This window comes from Aegilops tauschii, chromosome 6, assembly GCF_002575655.3.
Source record: "Aegilops tauschii subsp. strangulata cultivar AL8/78 chromosome 6, Aet v6.0, whole genome shotgun sequence".
Classification (NCBI taxonomy): Eukaryota; Viridiplantae; Streptophyta; class Magnoliopsida; order Poales; family Poaceae; genus Aegilops; species Aegilops tauschii.
This window is the reverse complement of record NC_053040.3, coordinates 392,519,197-392,538,761: the sequence shown is the minus strand read 5'-3', so window position 1 is coordinate 392,538,761 and position 19,565 is coordinate 392,519,197. Positions and strand designations below refer to the sequence as shown.

Genomic DNA, 19,565 nt, shown 5'->3' with positions numbered 1-19,565 from the left:
GACTAACGGTTGCAGCTCGCCGGCCGCACTCTTTTTGTGCTCGCCGCCGTGCTTGGAGCACCATGGCAACCATGAACAAAGGATGTAGCAAAAGGACCACGGTAATAGCAAAAATCAGACTTGGTTCAAGCATTGAAAAGGCCGGTTGTGGCAAACGAATTGGCCACATCCAGCAAAAATCTAAAGCAACAGAAACATTCCAAAAAACTTGGTTGAAGCAGAAAAAATTGCCCGTTCCGGCAAAATTGAAGAACGGTGGTAGCAAAACTTAAGCATGGTTCCAGCAAAATCAAAACAAAAGGGGTGGTAGCAAAAATTAGGACTGGTTCCAGCATTTGCCATGGCCGGTTCCAGCATCTCCGACAGTGGGGTGCATCTTTTTGTCTCCGCCGTCGAAGCTTCGCCCATCGCGGTTCCAGCATCTCTGTACACTGGTTCCAGCACCCCCGCACCATGGTTCCAGCAAATGAAAAAAACCGGTCACAACAAAGAACGTCCCGCTCGTCGCCGCTTGCAGCACTTGGCTCCGCTGGTGGCGGCGCCGACGGACGCCGGTTCCAGCATACACCAACAACGGTTGCAGCTTCAAGGCTTGTTGGGTCTAGCACAGCCGCACCCACCCTCCGCTCCCAGCTGCAGCTTGGTCTCTCAGCACCGGAGCTCGCTGGGTTGAATCCATGGCACTGACATGTGAGAGGGATGTGGAAGAAGAGAGGAGTTATTGGCTAGTTGTAAAGTAGAAGATGAGGTGTGGAAGCTGTGAAGTAAATGAATGGCTCTAGAACAGGCGCGTGAACAGATAAGATTGGGAGGAGGCGCGGAGCGGTGGGTGGGCCTAGCTTCACACGTGGATGTGCGCGCGCTCGTGTAGCTCCCCAAGAGCAGGCGCTTTTGTTCGTACATGGGATGACCTGGGTAAACGCGGACGCTTCGATCGCAACCGCATCTAAGGCCAACTCCACCGCGCGACCCCATCCTGTCCGCGTGCGTCCGTTTTGGGGTATAACGGACGAATAGCGCGGCCCAACGCGCGGCCTCAAACAGACAAATATCCAGATTCCGTCCGTTTTCGACCTATCCCCGGCCCAAACTTGCGCTCGGTTTGGGATGAAACGGACGCGCGCGGACGGCCTGGATGCACGCCCTTATCCCCCTCCCCCGTGGCCCGCCTGTCAGGGACACTAGCAGTCCCTCCGCTCCCAACGCTTCCACCCTCTCTCTCCCGCCCCGCCCCGCCGCCGCTATTCTTCGGCCGCCTCCTCCGCGCAGCCCCCGGCCGTCCCTACCAAACCACGTCTCGACATGACTGCCACCAGGCCCGCGCTTTCGTCGTAGTTTTGGCCGTCGATCGGAGGAGGTTTGGCCGTCGCCGTCTTTGCCGGTGGCAGAGGGGACACGACCGCCGGCGACGTACCACGGTGGCCTCGGTAGCTTCCGACGAGAGCTCCAGAGCGGCCAGTAGCCGGCCGGCAACCACCCCTGTTGCATCGAGGTGATCATCGCGGCCTCTTCGCCACCACGACCGCAAGGTGTTAGACATTTTGCCCACAAAGGTATGGACAGTGGAGACGAGTTTTTCTTCCATCACTTCCTTTGTTCATCGGACGATTCGTCGTCGGATGATGAAGATCTTGTGGTGGCTGCACTGGTCGTTCACGACCACATTCAACGGCAGCTTCCTCGGTACAGGGGGTCAGTCCCTGGCCGTGCTCCCAACCTGAACCGCAACAGGGAGAGGCCACGCCTTGCTCTATGTCGATTACTTTGCGAACACTCCGCTTTTCAAGCCGGATAAATTTCGTCGCCGTTTTCGTATGGCAAGGCATGTGTTCAATCGTATCCGAGAGGGAGTGGTTGCTCATGACCCATACTTCGAGTGCAAGACGGATACCCTTGGCAAGCTTGGATTCTCCTCTTACCAGAAATGCACCGCGGCCATCCGCATGCTTGCATATGGTATTCCAGGCGATCTGATGGATGAGTATGTGCGTATGAGTGAGACAACATGTCTAATGTCAATGTACAAGTTTTGTCAGGCTGTGATCGAGGTGTTTGGCCCAGAGTACTTGAGGCAGCTAACTACCGCTGATACAGAGAGATTGTTGGCGACCAACGCAGCTAGAGGCTTTCCAGGCATGCTTGGCAGCATAGATTGTATGCACTGGGAGTGGAAGAACTGTCCATTTGCTTGGCAGGGACAGTACAAGGGGCATGCCAACGGGTGCACTGTCATATTAGAAGCGGTGGCATCGCAGGATCTTTGGATATGGCGTTCTTTCTTCGGCATAGCAGGTTCTCACAATGATATCAACGTGCTGCAGCGTTCTCCAGTCTTTGCGAGGCTTGCAGAAGGCCACTCCCCACCTGTCAACTTTGAGATCAACGGCCACCAATACAACAAGGGATACTATCTAGCTGATGGTATATATCCTCAGTGGTCAACTTTTGTGAAGACAATCTCGAAACCCCAAGGTGAGAAGAGAAAGAGATTTGCCCAAATGCAAGAGAGTGTTAGAAAGGATGTGGAACGTGCTTTTGGTGTGCTTCAATCCCGGTGGGGTATCGTTCGAAACCCTGCACTGTCATGTGATGAAAGGAAGCTTTGGAAGGTGATGAGTGCTTGTGCGATCATGCACAACATGATCGTCGAGGACGAGCGTGATGAGAGTATCTTCGACCAAGGATTTGATTATCAAGGTGAAAATATTGAGCCCCTGCACCAAGACCCGGCCACATTTGAACAGTTTGTCCAATTCCACCGTGAGATGCGTGATTGGCACACTCATTTGAATCTTCAAAATGACTTGGTTGAGCACGTGTGGGATCACATTGGCAACCAATAGATGTATTGGTTCATTTTATGTTCAGTTAAGACAATTTCGATTTGATTGTAAAACTATTTTATTAAAGACAATTTTAATTGGGTTGTAAAACTATTTTAATTTTCAGACAAATATTTGGATTGTAAACTAGTTTTGATGAAAATATGGGCATTTTGGGCCCTGGCGGACAGGATAGGGCAAACGGATGCGGTCGCGCGCTGGGCGCACGGCCACCGCATCCCAGGACACGTCCGGACACGACACCATTGCCCTACCCAAACGGACAGAATCCGGACAAAACGGACGTCCGTTTGGGGTCGCGCGGTGGAGTTGGCCTAACGACGAGCGAGCGACCGGCCAAAAGTTTGGGCCGGCATGTAGGCTTGAAACGTTTACCAAAAAGAAATGCGCCATCATTGGTGTGCCTCCCGATGCTGACAAAAAGCATTAGACATAAAAATGATGACACTAGAGGAGTATGCAATCACCAATCATGGCACGACAACAATCAAACAAGACACTCAAATGATAATTCTCATTGAGTAATGACTATTGGTTTTCATTACAATGTCAATCTTGATTGCTATTATTCAGTTTATTAGTATAACAATTCGACAGCACTTCCCCAATCCCAAAACAAGTAAGCAGCAATGCCATCACATAGACAATATCCTAATTAGTAATAGCAGTTTCATTCCCAGCAGAATCTCACTTGTTTGGCAATAAGCACGTAAAACATGATAATGCATGCATAAAGATGAACGACCAAACAAGTGTATTCATCATTTTGTGTGTGCGGCAACTGATATGCTACCAGAGATCCGTTTTTAGTATTATGCTGCTTAAAACCCTCAAAGGTTGTGTAGTTTACACTATGCTACAGGCAGATCACAGAACGCGCCCAAATCAATAAACCATATTTACACTTAAATCGCCTCTTGCCCAACAAAACTAAAATGCAGAACATGGCATTATGACAAAGTGGCAAATTTTGCAATTGGAATGCTAATGTGTATTTTCCACAGAATCGCACAACCAAGTCAGGAACAGAACAATTAACATAGGCAAGCAAATATAATTGCCCCAAACATATCTTCATTATTTTGAATTAAAACAAGATTTACAGAATTCTACTACCTTGCAGAATGCGTGTGAACTGAAAGTAACTATAAAGAACTAACAAAGCACATGTCTTCACTCGTCAATATAACCCAAAGAAACCTTCAGTCCCATAAGTCAATGATTAGTTTACTGCAACAAATGTTGCTTGATTATGAATACTCAACGTTTAGCACCTACCAAACTATCATTACATATTTTAACTGCTGAATTGCAGAAATCACCATTAGATTTGACAAACGAACTGCAATAGCTACTTTAATTCTGGACTGGGTACTAAATAGAACTACTCATGCTGCATGAAACTATCACGAAATCATGCTAGCAAGTAGCAACTGACCGTTACATGTGCTCTAATGGCAAATGCATACCAATTCTATGGGGCACCTTATATGAAAATTGACCGTTCTATCATATTCATCTATACCTTATGTCATCTGATCATGGGTACAATGCGGCGAATTCGCTCACACTAGATCCTTTCAAGCAAGTATTATAGTCGCAATTTGGACGGGATGATGTTCACTGTCGAGCGAAGACCAGCTGAGACAATTAAGTTATACTCTCTCTGTTCCTAAATACTATAAGCTTTCTAAAGATTCCAATATGGACTACATACGGAGCAAAATGAGTGAATCTACACTCTAAACTATGTCCATATACATCTGTGTGTAGTCTTTATTGAAATCTCTAGAAAGACTTATATTTAGGAACGGAGGGAGTATTAGTTAACCAACACTAAGACCAGGAAGTAGGGGTAATCATAAATGACACAGAAAATGGCAACACCACAAACAATAACTAACAAATATGTCCAAAACCAAATTGCGGGCAAACCAAACCTCCATACCGACTTATCACTTAAGCCTTCTGATTAAGCGAGTAACAGGATTGAGATTTGTTATTTGTTTATAACAATAACATATGATGTAGTTTAAAGTTAAACATTTAGCATCAATTACCATGTCGTCGCAGTATAGTAGAGTAAATACTAAATCATTACTGAGTTATCAAAACTGAACAGGAAACTTGATTCAGTTCTAGGTGAGCATTAACTAATCAATGGTGCATGAGCCTACGAATAGTAATGAGAACAAAATAATGTAACCTATGTTTTGATGCCGCATTCGGAAAACTAAAATGCATCACCAGAAGATCAGGAGACTAATTATTACTCCCTCTGTAAAGAAATAGAAGAGCTAGTGATCTAAACGCTCTTATATTCTTTACGGAGGGAGTAGTTTACTAAAATAGTGCTACTTCAGTTTGGAACCTTAACATCTACTCCCTCATTGAACTACCAAAACGTCATATATGTAGGAATGGAGGGAGTAGCAGCTATAATTAATAACTTTGCTATCGCATGTATGACTGCTGCACAAATGCGGAAGCCATCAGTAGTTTACCAAAACATAGTACTAAAGGATTGAAACCAGACAATTCAGCAAAAACATATTGTTAATCATCGAGCTATGATGTGGTCATGCTTTGACACGGCATAAAGTTGTAACCACTCATAGCACCTGCATCACAATGCCTACCAATGAACAGTTTTGCGGTCATCTCTATAAATGATGACTACATGCCTAAATCCTCACTAGTTTATCCACACATAACATTTCATGTTTTAGTTCCAGATAAGTTACTAACAGACTATGCGTTGAGCCTAAGGATAGTCATGAAAATAAAACAATGTTACCCCTGTGTTCTGATGCCGCATTTGAAAAACTAAATGCATCAACGGAAAATCAGGAGACTAATTCTTAGTTTACTAAAATAGCGTTACTTCAGTTTGGAACCTTAACATCTAGCAACTATAATTAACAACTTTGTTGTCGGACGTATGACTGCAGCATAAATGCAGAAGCATCAGTACTTCACCAAAACATAGTATTGCAGAATTTAACACGAGGCATTTCAGTAACAAAATATTGTTAATCATCGAACTATCATGCTAACACAGCATAACGTCAGTAATCAATCATAGCATCTGCATCATAATGTCTACCAATCAACAGATTTGCAGTCACCTCTATAAATGATGACTAAATGCATAGATCCTCACTAGTTTATCCAAGCATAATATTCCACGTATTTTAATTCCAGATAGGCTACTAACGGACTGCAAAGTTGTGCATGAAGTAATAATGTAGTATTAGCTTAGTACAATAACTGCTGCCCTCCCTATCAAACTGTAACGCGTGATAACGTCCAACATCGACAGCTTTGTTGCCACATCTACAAATGATACTAAATGCAGAAACTCACTAGTCTGTCTAAGCATAATACTCTAGATATTTTAACACCAGATAAGCTTTGCCGCCTCCATATCAATGTAACACCAGACAAGCATAATACTCTAGAAGTCTAGATATTTAATAGCATCTTTCACATAATAATGTCTAAAATCGACGACTTTGTTGCCACATATACAAATTATATTAAAGGCAGAAACCGTCAATTGTTTAGCCAAGCATAATACTTAAGACATTTCAACACCAGATACACTACTAACAGACTACATGTTGTGCATGAAGCATTCATGTCATCTCAACTTAGTACAATAATGGTATTTGTACATCAAACGGTTATGCTTAATAACTTCTGCAGAATAATGTTAAACATTAACAGCTTTGTCGACACATATACAAATGATGACTAAATGCAGAAAACAACACTAATATATCCAAGCATAATAGTTAAGTACTATCATTACAGATACGCTACTAACAAACTATGTTTCATGCATGAAGCAATAATGTGACTGACTTAGCATGACTTTGATTCCAAATGTATACCATTACCCTGTAGCAGGTAATGTGAAAACTTTCTTCTTAAATAGTACTGAATTCAGAAACCTCCTGTAGCTACAACTTAAAACAGAACGACAGAAAAATGCTGCATCCTTTCAAGACATATAATTGGCTGGACTTCCTCGCAAGGTCTACCGTCTTACTCAGCAAATAGATACAACAGCTCAGCGTTAAATACAGAAAAAAGTAGTACCGGGCACTGGGCAAACATGTTACATGAAAATACCAAAAGATTCAAGAAGTGATCTAGAAATGGAAATTACCAAACCATTTGTTGCCACAAAAGACCTGGAGAATCCCTATGAAAACCTGAATATTTCTAGCAAGATAGTAATATAAGCAAACTACTTCTAAGCGAGAAAATAAAAAAACATGCACGGGCACTAACATATAGGAGCATCAATAATATATAGTAGTAAATACTGATGTACAACTAGTAAGTAACCACGCTGCTAAGTTGAGCTGAGTAGTAAAACATACAGATATCAAATAATAAGAATTCTAACTAGGCAGCATCAAAGACACACCCCAAGCGTCAAAATGCGATTAACAGGTAACATAATACTCCCTCCGTCCGGAAATACTTGTCGGAGAAATGGATGTATCTAGACGCATTTTAGTTCTAGATACATCCATTTTTACCCATTTCTTCGACAAGTATTTCCGGACGGAGGGAGTACTATTTAGAAGCATGATAGAAATAACTTATTCACAGAGAAAAATCTGAAAGCAAGAGAAGTAGCACAAAATAATCGAATGATGCACCATATCATTTCACTAGCCCAAGAAATACTTAAACAACTGAACAACCTTGCAGACTTTCAGTTTGAAGAAGTAGAACAACATATGTCACTATAATTTTCCTATCAACAGCATAAGCAAAGCAGTTTTTATGTAATGTTGGACGAGATAACTTCTCCCTCAGAGGAAATGCATAAACCAAGCAGGAAAGACAGCCCAAAATAATTGAATGATGCACCACATCACCATTACCCTGGCGACTGATTAAAATGACTGAACCAAATGCAGCTTCAAGAGCTAGAACAACCTATGTGACAATAAGTTTCCTGTCCACAGGATAAGCAAGCAGTTTCCATGGTAAATTAAACCATCCACACAGATGTATATCATGACATCAAGTACTGAATGCAAAATGTCAGAAACTAACCCAGGGTAAGCCTTAATCTTAAGACGGGCCCTAAAGGTGCAGATACCGATAACAGAGTTCAAAACATTGCATCATCCATCACAACCTCCAAACGCGTAGAATAGATTCACAGCGTACGATTCAGAAGTGGAACCAGGCGAGGCGAGAACCGCCGTCTTCACTCGGCCTTGGCGGCCACGGCCGCCTCCCCCTTCTCGCCCAGCTCGACCTCCCTGTCCGCTCCCTTCTCCTCGCTCTCCACCGAGGCCTCGGCCGGGAGCGGGGGCGCGGACGGCTCGGCCGCGGCGACGGCGGGGTCCTTCTCCTCGGCGACGGCGGAGGCGACAGCGGCGGCGACGGCGGCGGTGGCGGGCGACTTGTCCTCCTCGGGGGCGGGGGCGGGGGCGGCGGTGTCCTCGTCGGGGTCGCGGGCGGGGTCGGTGGAGCGGGAGACGGCGCCGCGGAGGCGGTCGAGGAAGGGCTTGAAGGCGGACTCGACGGTGAGCCAGGCGAGGACGAGGCCGCCGGTGACGACCAGGGCCGTCTTCACGGCGCCCCCTCCCCCTCCTCCTCCGGCTGCTCCTTTCGCCATGGCTGCTCGGGTCCCGGGCGCGTGGGCTGCGATGGGGATGGGTTGGATGGGTGGTGTGCGATGCGTGTGGGGGTGGGGCGCCTTGGGGGGTTTGGGGGTTTTGTGCCGAGAGCTTTGTCTTGCTCGGTACTACACGAAAGGAAAGAAAAGGCGAGGACGAAAGCAAAGCAACGGCGAGGAGGCGTGGCTTTGCTTGCTGGCCTGGGTGGTGGGTGGTGCCCGCCGCCCGTTAGTGGGTCTTAGCCTAGGCGTTGGCGCTTGCGTCCAGAAGGTTCTAAGACGTCGTATTCAGAGGCCCAAACGTTAGAGGGGAGCTGGCCTGCTATTACATGGGCTTTTTCTATGTTTTGCAATTCGGTGGAGTCCATTTCAGAAGAAAGGAATGGCTTGTCTCAAAAAAAAAAAAGGAATGGCAAATTATTAGAACCCGGAGGAGGGCAGCCATATGGCGGACGAGCTCGCCTGCTCCTTTTATACGGGCCAATAGGACAACGTCTGGACGGGAGCTGTATTTATGGCGCATGGAAATGCTGGAGCGTACACGCTAGGGAAATAGTGCACGTACAGGAATGGCCCTGCATGACGGGGCAACGGAGTTAGTCATTGTCGTGACGGCTGGACCTGATAATTTCGATTGGTACAAGATCGCTGATGGCCGCAAAAAGATATGCGTCGTGGGTGGATTCCAGCTTTTCGCCCAGGTCATTTGGAACGCAAAAGGTTGAAGCAAAAAAAAATTGGTAGATGGACGGCCACAACGGAAAGCTCTTCCTCCAGGTCATAATAATGTGCAACTTGAAGCAGGGACCTAATTTATGAAAGGAAAAAACATGGTAGCTATCACCTGGCCAATGCAGCAAAACACAAAGGTGCAAACAGAACGTGGACCCAGTTTATGGTTCATGTCCTCTATCTCTTTTTAAATTTTCAAATCGGCAAAATAAAAAGAAAAAGAAACTAGGATCTTGGCTGATTTCAGCACTGACTTGCTTTAGCACATGTAAAAATAGGGGACGCAGAGTTTCTACACTCGAGTTCAAATGCTCCCTTATGAGCAGTAACATAAGGAAATAGTAAAAAAAATCAGAATTTTTTGGTGGCAAACTTTGACTAGTGTTTTGTGCAATTGCAAAAAACATATCATGAAATCACATTCCTGGAAGTCATGGCAAAAAAATCGATGCTCCAAAAATATTATTTTTGAAAGCATTTTGAAGTGCTGGTTTTTTTCATGACTTTCACAAATATTATTTCATGATGAAAAAATTCAGACACTCAAACATTTATCAAAGTTTTTTTACAAAAAAAAAAGTTAGAATTTTTTGAAGTCCTTAACATTTTTTTGATTTTACTGTTCACACCGAGCTCATTTGAGCTCAGGAGCAGACTAGGACTTTTTGGTTGCAACATGAGTTTCACACGGTAGTAGCACTTGTGTGGTCAAGATTTTTTTGCAGTCAAAGCAAAGTGGATAAAAAAAAGTTATGTGGATTAATACCTTTTTTAAGCAAAGATGGGATTTACATCATAAAATATGTATTTCTAAGCTATGTACGGTAAAGTAATAATATGTTGTTCTCCGATAATAATCCATATCCAATACTCCCTTCGATCCATAATACGTGTCGTAGTTTTGAACTAAGCTTGGTTCAAAACGACGACATTTATTTTGAATTAGTGGGAGTATTAATTAGACAAATTGTTCTTTGTTATTCGTGAAAAACAAAATAATAAAAGAATTGCCAGATTGCCACTTTCAAGAATCCAACCCAACACCTTCTTAGTTTTATCCTTTTGGGAGTCACACCTTCTAGCAATATTAAAGTTCAGAACGTATGCCGTCTGATGGGCTGTGAGTACAGATTTGTAGACGTTTGTTTTCACGTCGTGAGTGAACGGACGTACTGTGCTGTGGGTCCGCACCAGAATTCTTAATGTTTAGGGCGTTGCTTGCTGCAGCATATACGGCATTCAATACGAGCCCAGCCTCCGATCCCAAAGCGAACGAGCGCGCAACGATAACATGAGCAGGCGAGGACGAGCGCTCCTATGGATTTTCGAACCCGGCTGACCCACGTGGTGGGAAGCGATTGCTCGCCCAGGCGCAACTTAGGGCCAGCCCATGCGGGGGCGGGGTGTCCCTTTTTTTCGTTTTTTCGGTTTACTTTTACTTCGTTGAAAAATGTTAAGGATTCCAAAACCTTCATGAATTTAAACAAAATTATCGAATTCAAAAAATATTCCTGAATTCGAAAACAATGTTCTCGAATTTGAAAAATGTTGGCAGACTCAAAAAATGTTCATACTTTTGAAAAAATATTCGTGAATTTGAAAAAAAGTTGTGAATTGAAAAATGTACGCGAGATTGAAAAAATCATCGTGAATTCACAAAAAAAGGGGTTTCCAAAAATGTTTGTGAATTCAAAAAAAGGTTTGTGAATTTAAAACCTATTCATGATTTCATATAAAAATTGCATGAATTCGAAAAATTTCACAAATTTTAAGAAGGGCTCAAGGTTTCAAATTTTTAATTGTATGAACACTTCCTGAATTTTCTAAAGAAATTATGAAATTCATGAACATTTTCTAATATGAAAACATTTTTTTAGTTTTTATGAACAGTTTTACATTTGATTAATATTTTTAATTCGATGGCAAAAAATTGTTCATAATTTTCATATAAATCACGCAATGAAAAATATATAATAACATAAAAACAAAGAAGAAGAATAAAAATTAAAGGAAAGCGAACATTAAAAAAGAAAAGAAAACAAATACTGAAAGAAAAACAAAAAAACGGTCTGAGAACCGAAAGTGTGATTTGCGTCATTTGGGCCGGCCCGGAACACGTAGCTAGCCCGGGGGTGCATTTGGTCGAGAATTGTCGACGTGCGCGAGGAGTAGGATTCTCCATTAGAACCCCTTCATTAGCACTGCTCAAAATTCCCTTAAAAATAACACTGTTCAAAGTACAAAGGGACTAAAACACCTCAATATTGTTACATTATAGCATATAAAGCGAAAAGCCAAAGCAAAAAACACATAAATAGATGTTTTTTTGGCTTTTAAGCCGAAGTGCAAAAGGCAAGAATAAGCCGAAAGACACCTCCCCCCCCCTCCCCCCCAATGCCTCTTGGATATAGAGATAACGGAGGTTAGCACTGATTTTTTTGCATGGAATTTCACCAAAACTGACTCTTTTCAGTTCAATCGGCATACCATGCCATTTGGAATTATCAGCTTAGAATCAGATCTCTAACAAGCACCCCTCCCCCCCCCCCCCCCCCCGACACCCCAAAATTTTGACCTCGTTTTATTAATTAAAATTTTGCCAGGAAATTAAAACTTTTATTTTTCTGGATTTCTCTTTTGATTTCAGAACCCCTCTTCTCTTTAATGTTGTGGGTTTTTTTTTACCTCAAGTGGAAACTTTCCAAAAGTATTATTGGACTTGTATGCTCTCTCAATAAAACAATTCCTTATCAGTGGATTTATTTGCATAATTGTTTTTCCTGAACTTTATTCTTTTAAAATGATTTTTCATAAATTTGGAGCCTCTGTTGCACTGCAACCATTTGATAAATGCATTTAAAATTTTCACCAAAATTTGGGGATGCCATGTGATGTTTCCACATCACTTTTATGTAAGAACATCTTTTGGTCATTGGAGATTTTGAGCTCTACATCAACTTTTCAAATCTGGTCCAGTAGATATTTTTGCACTACAACCTATTTAAATTTTCTTTTAAAAATTCTTCCAAGTGTTTGGAGATGTCAGTAGATGCACATGATTCAACTTTATGCTAAAACCCAGTGATGTTCTTTGAAATATTTGAGTGAATCAACCTCATCTTCATTCTGCTCCAGTTTGGTGATTTGTACTGCAACCCTATTTTATTTTGCTCTAGTGCCCATGAGCTTTTTCCTGCTTGTAGACCACCCTGCAAAACCCTTAAGTCCAGGAGAGTGGACCCATTGGAGGATTTTAAGTGCATGCAATGAGACCTTTTTCTTTCTGTCCAAAACTGAAGTTTTGCAAAACTTGCACGAGCAAGTTTCTGATTTTGGCCAAATGATCTTGCCATCATCACCTTCATCTAGAGAGACCCTGATCTGGAGATTTTGGCCACTCCAAGAGTTGCCTAAATGCACTTAGCATTCTGTCGAACACTTGGTGTGCACAGTCAGTTTTGACATGAGTTTTAGTTTGCACCGTGTACTTGATCCACTGACCCAGCAATCTTATCCACTAAGCTCCTAGCTATCCCTAACCCTGTCCTGTTAATTGCCAGCCTCGCTCTAGCACGCTAGGCTGCCCTGGCATTACGTCGAGCATGTCCCGTGCGTGCTCTGGGTGCGCCCAGAGCGCACGTTTTGCACGCGCGCGCACCGAGCCGCCGCGTCGCACTGCCGCCCTCGCCGCGTCCCGCGCCTGGCCCTTGCTCGCCTGCAGAGCCACGCACTACCCTCGCCCACTCGCCAGAACCCTCCAAGCCACCCCTGGCGCCCTACAGCGCCGCCGTCAGGGCTCCCTTGGCGGCACGCCGGCGTCGGCAGCAGGCTCTGCCATGGACGGCGCCGCCCAAGCCACCCGCGCGCGCCAGCTGCCCCTGTGAAGAGCCCGAGCTCATCCACATGCTCGTCGGCACGCGCTCGTCGCCGCCACGACGCCCTGCAGCTACAGAACGGCGACTCGCCGTCGTTCTTATCCACCACCGCGGAACCAGCCCCGTCGCGCTATAAAAGGAGGACCCCAAGCCCCTCCGAGCACTCAGACGACCCCAGGCCACCCCCATAGCACCCCCACGGCCAGCATTCGACGGATGGTAGCCGTCTTCCTCGACTCCGGTCGGTTCGGCCGCCGCCACCTTCCGGTGCCATTCATCGCAACCAGACCCTCCCCCGTGCCTCCAACACCACCATCCGTTTCCCCTCGACCTCATGGAGTCGCCCATCCTCTTAGCTTCGATCGAGAGCCACCACAGCCCAAACCCCCAATCATGCCCGAAACCTCCTCCGCCGCGGAGCTCGTCGCCGGCGACTCCCTTCACCCCCACGGCCCCCTCGACCACCGGGAGGACCGCCCTGGAGCCACGGATCCATCCCTGCCCTCCGGAGCCCGCGAGGAGCCGCCAATCGCCGGCGGCGATCGCCGGAGTCCCGCCTCCGTTCGGGCAGAGGAAGAGGAGGGAGGAGAGACTAGTCAAACCTGACCAGTGGGCCCGCTGGACCCACTGTCAGTGACCCAGCCCCGCCACCACGTGTTTAAGTGGTCGCGTAAACGCCTGAGTATGTTTCCTCTGCTTCGAAAGCGTATTTTCCCCCGAAACGTTTTCTTTTTCTGGTTTTATTAAAAACAGAACTTTGACTGGCTATATCTTTTAAAATAAAACTCCAAATGAGTTGATTCTTTTTCCTACCTCTCTCAAATTTCATCTAGTTTATTTTAAGATTTATTTCAAAAATATTTGGGACAACTTTTTGTACTGTTTTTGAACTATTTGTTATTTGAATATTTTTCAAAATAGGAAGTGGAGAGAGAAGAAAACTTTCGAAAAAGTGCACCCCCTTGCATACTCTTGAAGGCAAGCATTCTGAACTCTGGCATGATATTTTTGTGAGGTGTTTTGATACGGTTACAACACTACCTTGACTTGGAGCAATACGTTATTTTTATGTAACGATAAAGTCACACGCATGAGTGCATATTGGAGATGATTTATTGTTAGAAATGGATATGCTGGTGATAGTGATCATCCTCGCGAGCTTTTCATGCATACCGGCAGGAAGCCGGGAAAGTCGTGGTCTTGGGTAGACACGAGCTTGTCCCTAGTTCCTCGTCGAGACGAGTGTGTCCGGTATGGCATGATGAGGTTTGATGAGCGGTGATTCTGTCTGTTAATGGAAATATATTGGTTATGCTAATCATTCGGAGAATACTTGGACCTCCTAAGTCGGCCGTAGGTCGAGTCTTGTTCAGTAACTTCCCCTACTTGTTTTGTACTACCACTTGTCCCTGCCGCAGGTAGGGTACGGTTCAGTAAGTTGTCAACCCCTTACCAAAGCACACACCATACAGAGAGGCCATGGTGGAAGATACCGGAGGCCTCCGGTAGGCATGCCACCTGGTCCGGGGGCATGGGTGTTTCCGGTTGGGACCGAGAGGGGCACCCCTTAGAGCGCGCGATATAAATTTGATCCCATGCTACGTCGAGGTTGTAGCCTCCCCACTTAGAGTTTTGCTTGACAGGTGTCGTGGGTGATTCCAGACACCGGTAAGTTAAGCTGGTGTGTGCAGGTCAGGCGTGTTTCAATTAAAAGGCCGTAGGCGGAATTAGTCCCGATGGACTAAATAAATCCGTTACTCGTGGGTAAAGAGTACACCCTCTGCAGAGGTTATATCTATTCGGATAGCCATGTCCATGGGTAAGGACTACAGTCTGAGATGGGTCTAGTGACGGTTTTCGGATGGAGAAACGGCTAGACTGGAGCATAGTAACGGTATTCGGATGGAGAAACGGCTAAACTAGAACATAGTAACGGTCTTCGGATGGAGAAACGGCTAAACTAGAGCATAGTGACGGTCTTCGGATGGAGAAACGGCTAAACTAGAACATGGATTATGACCTGTGTCATGTGAGGATTTTTTTATTATTATTGTGGACTAACCATTTACATTATTTGAATTATTGAGTATCCCTGGGACGGTTCTACCTCCGGGCTACTCACTGCGATTATCATTTATAAGCCCTTTATGTGGTGTCGCTCAGACGCCCGACTGCGGCATGCTTGTTATTTATTTATTTATAAGCCCTTTATGTGGTGTCGCTCAGACGCCCGACTGTGGCATGCTTGTTATTTATTTATTCTTTATAAGCCCTTTATGCGGTGTCGCTCAGACGCCCGACTGCGGCATGTTTGTTATTTATTTATTCTTCATAAGCCCTTTATGTGAGGTCGCTCAGACGCCCGACTGCGGCATGTTTGTCATTTATTTATTTTTCATAAGCCCTTTATGTGGTGTCGCTCAGACGCCCGACTGAGGCATGATTTTATCTTATTATCCTTTCGGGGCGTCGCTTCAGACACTCGATCGGTGCATTCTATTTCTACTCCCGTATTGCACATTCATATTTTACCTGCACGCGTGCATCTTGAATTTTTGTTTATTTAGTGACAGACGTTATGATCGTAGAATCTTTCGGAGTATGATTTCCCACTATTATATTATACCCGTGTTCATAATGTTTGCGAATACATTCAAAGTACTCACTGGCTTGTCCCTGGCTATTGTCTTGGCCAGATTCCTCGCATGGAGATAAGCATTGCGGTGACAGCCCCGGAACCTACGCAATGATGATAGCAGCCTCGTGAAGATAGGAGTTATCCTGGTCAGCTGTTCCTGTGGGAAATGGAGTTCCATAGACGCAGATGAACCACAAACCGCTTCCGCCATCAACCACTAGAAACCAAGTGTTGTACTCATAGGCCACAATGGTCTTGTACTACATATTTTGTACTTTGCTTGGAATTCTTGTATCAAGTTGGTGCCTCATCAGCTAACAGTAATCCTGGGGCTGGTGGGCACAAAGGCCATTTTCTGGGAAATTAATATCCCGAAAAACCGGTCCTGACACCCCCCCCCCCCTCCCGGCGTGCAAAAAAAAGATCTCTAACAAGCAATTGTTCGAAGCTTCAACATATATACAATACATGGAAAAGGTTATGGAACTTGCACTGTCCAGCCAAGATTAAAATTTTCCTCTGGAGGACATTGAAAGGGGCGATCCCTTGCCATGATATCTTAATAAATATATAAAGGTTTCTCCCCAATGCCCAGTGTGAAAATTATCTGCCGATGACGTGAAGCATCTTATCTTTTGATGTGTGTCGCCTACTCAAGTATGGAAGTTGTTGGGTCTTAGGTGATGTTATTGATAGTGCTTGTGTTGTTGATCTGGCTGGCAAGGTGATTTTGGAGTATCTCTTGAACGTCTCTGGTCATGAGGCTTTGGTCTTAGGACTGGCGGAATTTAAGGAGATCATTGCTACTACAACTTCGTACTTATGGTGGGAACGGAGAAAATTTTGTACATGATGAACCAATACAAGCACCGAATCAAATTCAACTTGCGGTGTGAGCTTTGGCTGCAAAATTCACATTAGCTAGCAACCCGAAATCTAAGATGGAGCATGGGGTTGGACCAAGCCTATTGGAGGGTATGTGAAGCTCAATGTGGATGCTAGTTTTGATCCTTATACACTCCAAGCTCCTATTCGAGCTATTCTTCGTGGTGATACAGGTAAGTTTATTGCAGCGGGGAATGATCGCATTAATATTTATTTGATGCTCTGACTGTCGAATCCAATGCACTGAGATCTGGGCTAAACATGGCCCATACAATTGGATGCAACAAAATGATTGTGGCCTCGGATAATCTTGAAGTTGCAGGGGGGGTCATCTCGGGCTTCCCGAGTGCCTTATTTGATGATTGTTATTTCGTGTCGCTTGGCTTCACTCATGTAATTTATGGACATTGTCCTAGAGAGGCTAATGTAGCCTCACATGAGTTAGCAGGTCTAGCTAGATCTTCTCCTAGTACTTGGATGGATGATGCCCCTCGGGCAATAATTCCAGTCCTTGTGAACCATGAATTGCTGCTTGTGAATGAATGAAACAATATCTTAAGAGCAACTCCAATGGGGCGACCCATTTTGTCCGCCTGCATCCGTTTGGGTCGGCGTGGACAAAAGTGGAGGCCCAACGCGCCGACCCAAACCCAAATCGCGTCCGCGCCGACGCATTTGCGGCCCAAATTTGCGGCTGCACGTCTCCTCGGTGTCTGCCGCGGTCCCATTTGGCGGCCACCCAACTACCGCCCGTCGTCTAATTTATGACGACCACCAACAGAGGGCCCACTAGTCAGCTAGTGGAAGCGTCCTTTTTTAACCCACGCGTGTGCCTCATCGGCGGCACTCCCAAACCGTAGCAATGGGCCTCTTCGGCAGCAGCAGCGGCAAGGGTAAGTGCACCCCCGGTGCCTCATCCTTCCGTGCTCCTCCTCCCCCTCCTCCTCCGCCGCCGGCGCGTGTCCGCCCAGGTCACCGGCGTCTACACATCCCGGTGCACCAAGCGCGGTGGCACTGGGAGTACAAGCAGCCGCTGCCTTACCCCGACGTGACGCTGCCGCACCATTGGCACCTCGATCCGTAGCGGATCCCAGTGTCGGCGGTTCCACGGACATAGCGGGCGCACAACGAGGAGGTGCGCAGGCGCCGGGCGCAGCTCGCGCCGACGCAGCGGCGGATCCGAGTACGCCGCCGACTCTCCCAACTGGGAGGCCTGGTTTGCCCTCGAACACGAGGAGCAACGGTGGCTAGGCGTCGACGACACCCCGCAGTTTCCACCGCTGCCCCCGCGGGTAGAGCCGGAGGAAATGGAGGCGGAGGCGGAGTACCAAGCCGCCCTCGAGGAGGCCCTGCAGCATGCATTGGAGGCTAGCCGGCTCGAGGAGGACGCACATTGGGATGGGCTGGAGCAAGCCCTTGCCTTGTCGGCGGCAGGGGACTCCGTCCACGCCCCGCTCTTCGACCCGCCTCCACCACCACCGCCGCTGCCCATCGTCGAGCCGAAGCCGGATCCGGAGCCGACGCGGAAGCGCTCGCCGCCTCCACCCACTTGGCCGGAGGAGGCCTACACGTGGACCGGCGAGTACCGCGAGTGGGTGAGCGCACCTCCGATCCACTACGCCGGAGGAGGAGGCGGCCCACCATAGCGCTGGAAGGCGCACTGGCTCGCCCAGGAGGAGGCCGACGGCGAGCAGCAGATGCGTTGGGAGCAGCTGCTGCAACACGACGTGGAGGCGCTGCGGCTTGAGGAGGAGGAGCGCGCTCGGCGGGCCGCAATGCCGCCGCCCCAGCAGACGGCGGAGAAGGCTGCCCTGGCACTGTACCAAGCGGCGTTCGGGTGGGCTGGCCCTGCTCCTGTCTTCATTGACTTCACCGGCGGCGATGGCGATGGCGACGTCAAGGGCAAGGACAAGGCAGACGACGTCTAGGGCAGCGTGCGGGCGCAGACTTTTTTTTGTTTTAATTAATGTTTAATTAGGTTTAAGTGGACTTTGGCCGGCGGTTGATCGGCCATTTCTATACCTACTATTAAAGGGAATAGGTATTCTTGGTTTGGTTTCGCTTTGTTTCGTCCAGTTTCGATGATTTTTACGTACACTATTTTTTTGGTTTGATTGAGAGTCTGTTTGACAAACGTATGACGTACATGCAAAGGAAACGAGAAACAAAGGGAATGAGAAACAAAGGGCCGAGGATGTACATGCAAAGGAAACCAGGACGGGCGGCCCATATGTCTATTTTAGTTCCCAGCCCATATTGCCCTGAGGATGCTTCCTAGCTCGGTCGAGCCCGAGGACACACGACAGAACCCACGGCGTACGGCGTGCGTACGACATCGCCGCCGCTGGCTTCTCTCCTGTGCCGTGCTGTTTTCGACCGGATCCGCGTAGGAGAATTACACCAATACGGAGCCATGGATGCCTTCATCCGGATTTCACAAAGAATTTATGCAATAAAATCTGTAAAAAGAAAGGATCGACTGGAAATCGAGCTAAATTGCATAGTAAATTCGCAAGACTGCAAGTATCTCGCCCCCCGCCGAGTTCGCCGGAAGATCGCCCAATGTCGCCTTCACTGACTTCGCCGGAAAACAAGATGACGTCCGAAAGACTGCCCAATGTCGCCTCATCAGACTTCGCCGGAAAACAATCCGGCATCCGACAGTGTTGCACAGTTTGCCGGAACTTTGTCGGCCGATTTTACACGTGAGGTATGTGGACAAGCAGGCTTGAAATCATGATTTCTGGTTCTCTGGCGACCTACAGTTTGTTGCTTCAAATATGTCTGCAACCTCTCTTCCTCCCCAACTCGCTTTGGCTGCTTTGGCATCCTACAGTTCACTCTTTGGACGTATTTATTGGCACGAATTAACCTTGATGAGATAGCAATGTTTCTTACTAGAGAGACCCAGATCCATGGCAAGCAACATATCCTCCAGGACA

The 19,565-nt window shown here is 46.5% G+C and overlaps 2 protein-coding genes across 2 annotated transcripts; one reads left to right on the top strand and one right to left on the bottom strand.

Moving 5' to 3' along the window:
• The first annotated feature begins 1,814 nt into the window (after positions 1 to 1,814).
• LOC120967110 (uncharacterized) lies at positions 1,815 to 2,843 on the top strand. Its single transcript, XM_040393708.1, has 2 exons — positions 1,815 to 2,154; positions 2,293 to 2,843. The coding sequence occupies exons 1-2, from the start codon at positions 1,815 to 1,817 to the stop codon at positions 2,841 to 2,843; spliced, it is 891 nt and encodes a 296-aa protein (XP_040249642.1).
• Positions 2,844 to 7,807: 4,964 nt separating this feature from the next.
• Positions 7,808 to 8,687, bottom strand: LOC109757850 (uncharacterized). The gene has a single exon (XM_020316686.4). The coding sequence runs from the start codon at positions 8,491 to 8,493 to the stop codon at positions 8,080 to 8,082; it is 414 nt and encodes a 137-aa protein (XP_020172275.1). The 5' UTR covers positions 8,494 to 8,687; the 3' UTR covers positions 7,808 to 8,079.
• Positions 8,688 to 19,565: the final 10,878 nt, after the last annotated feature.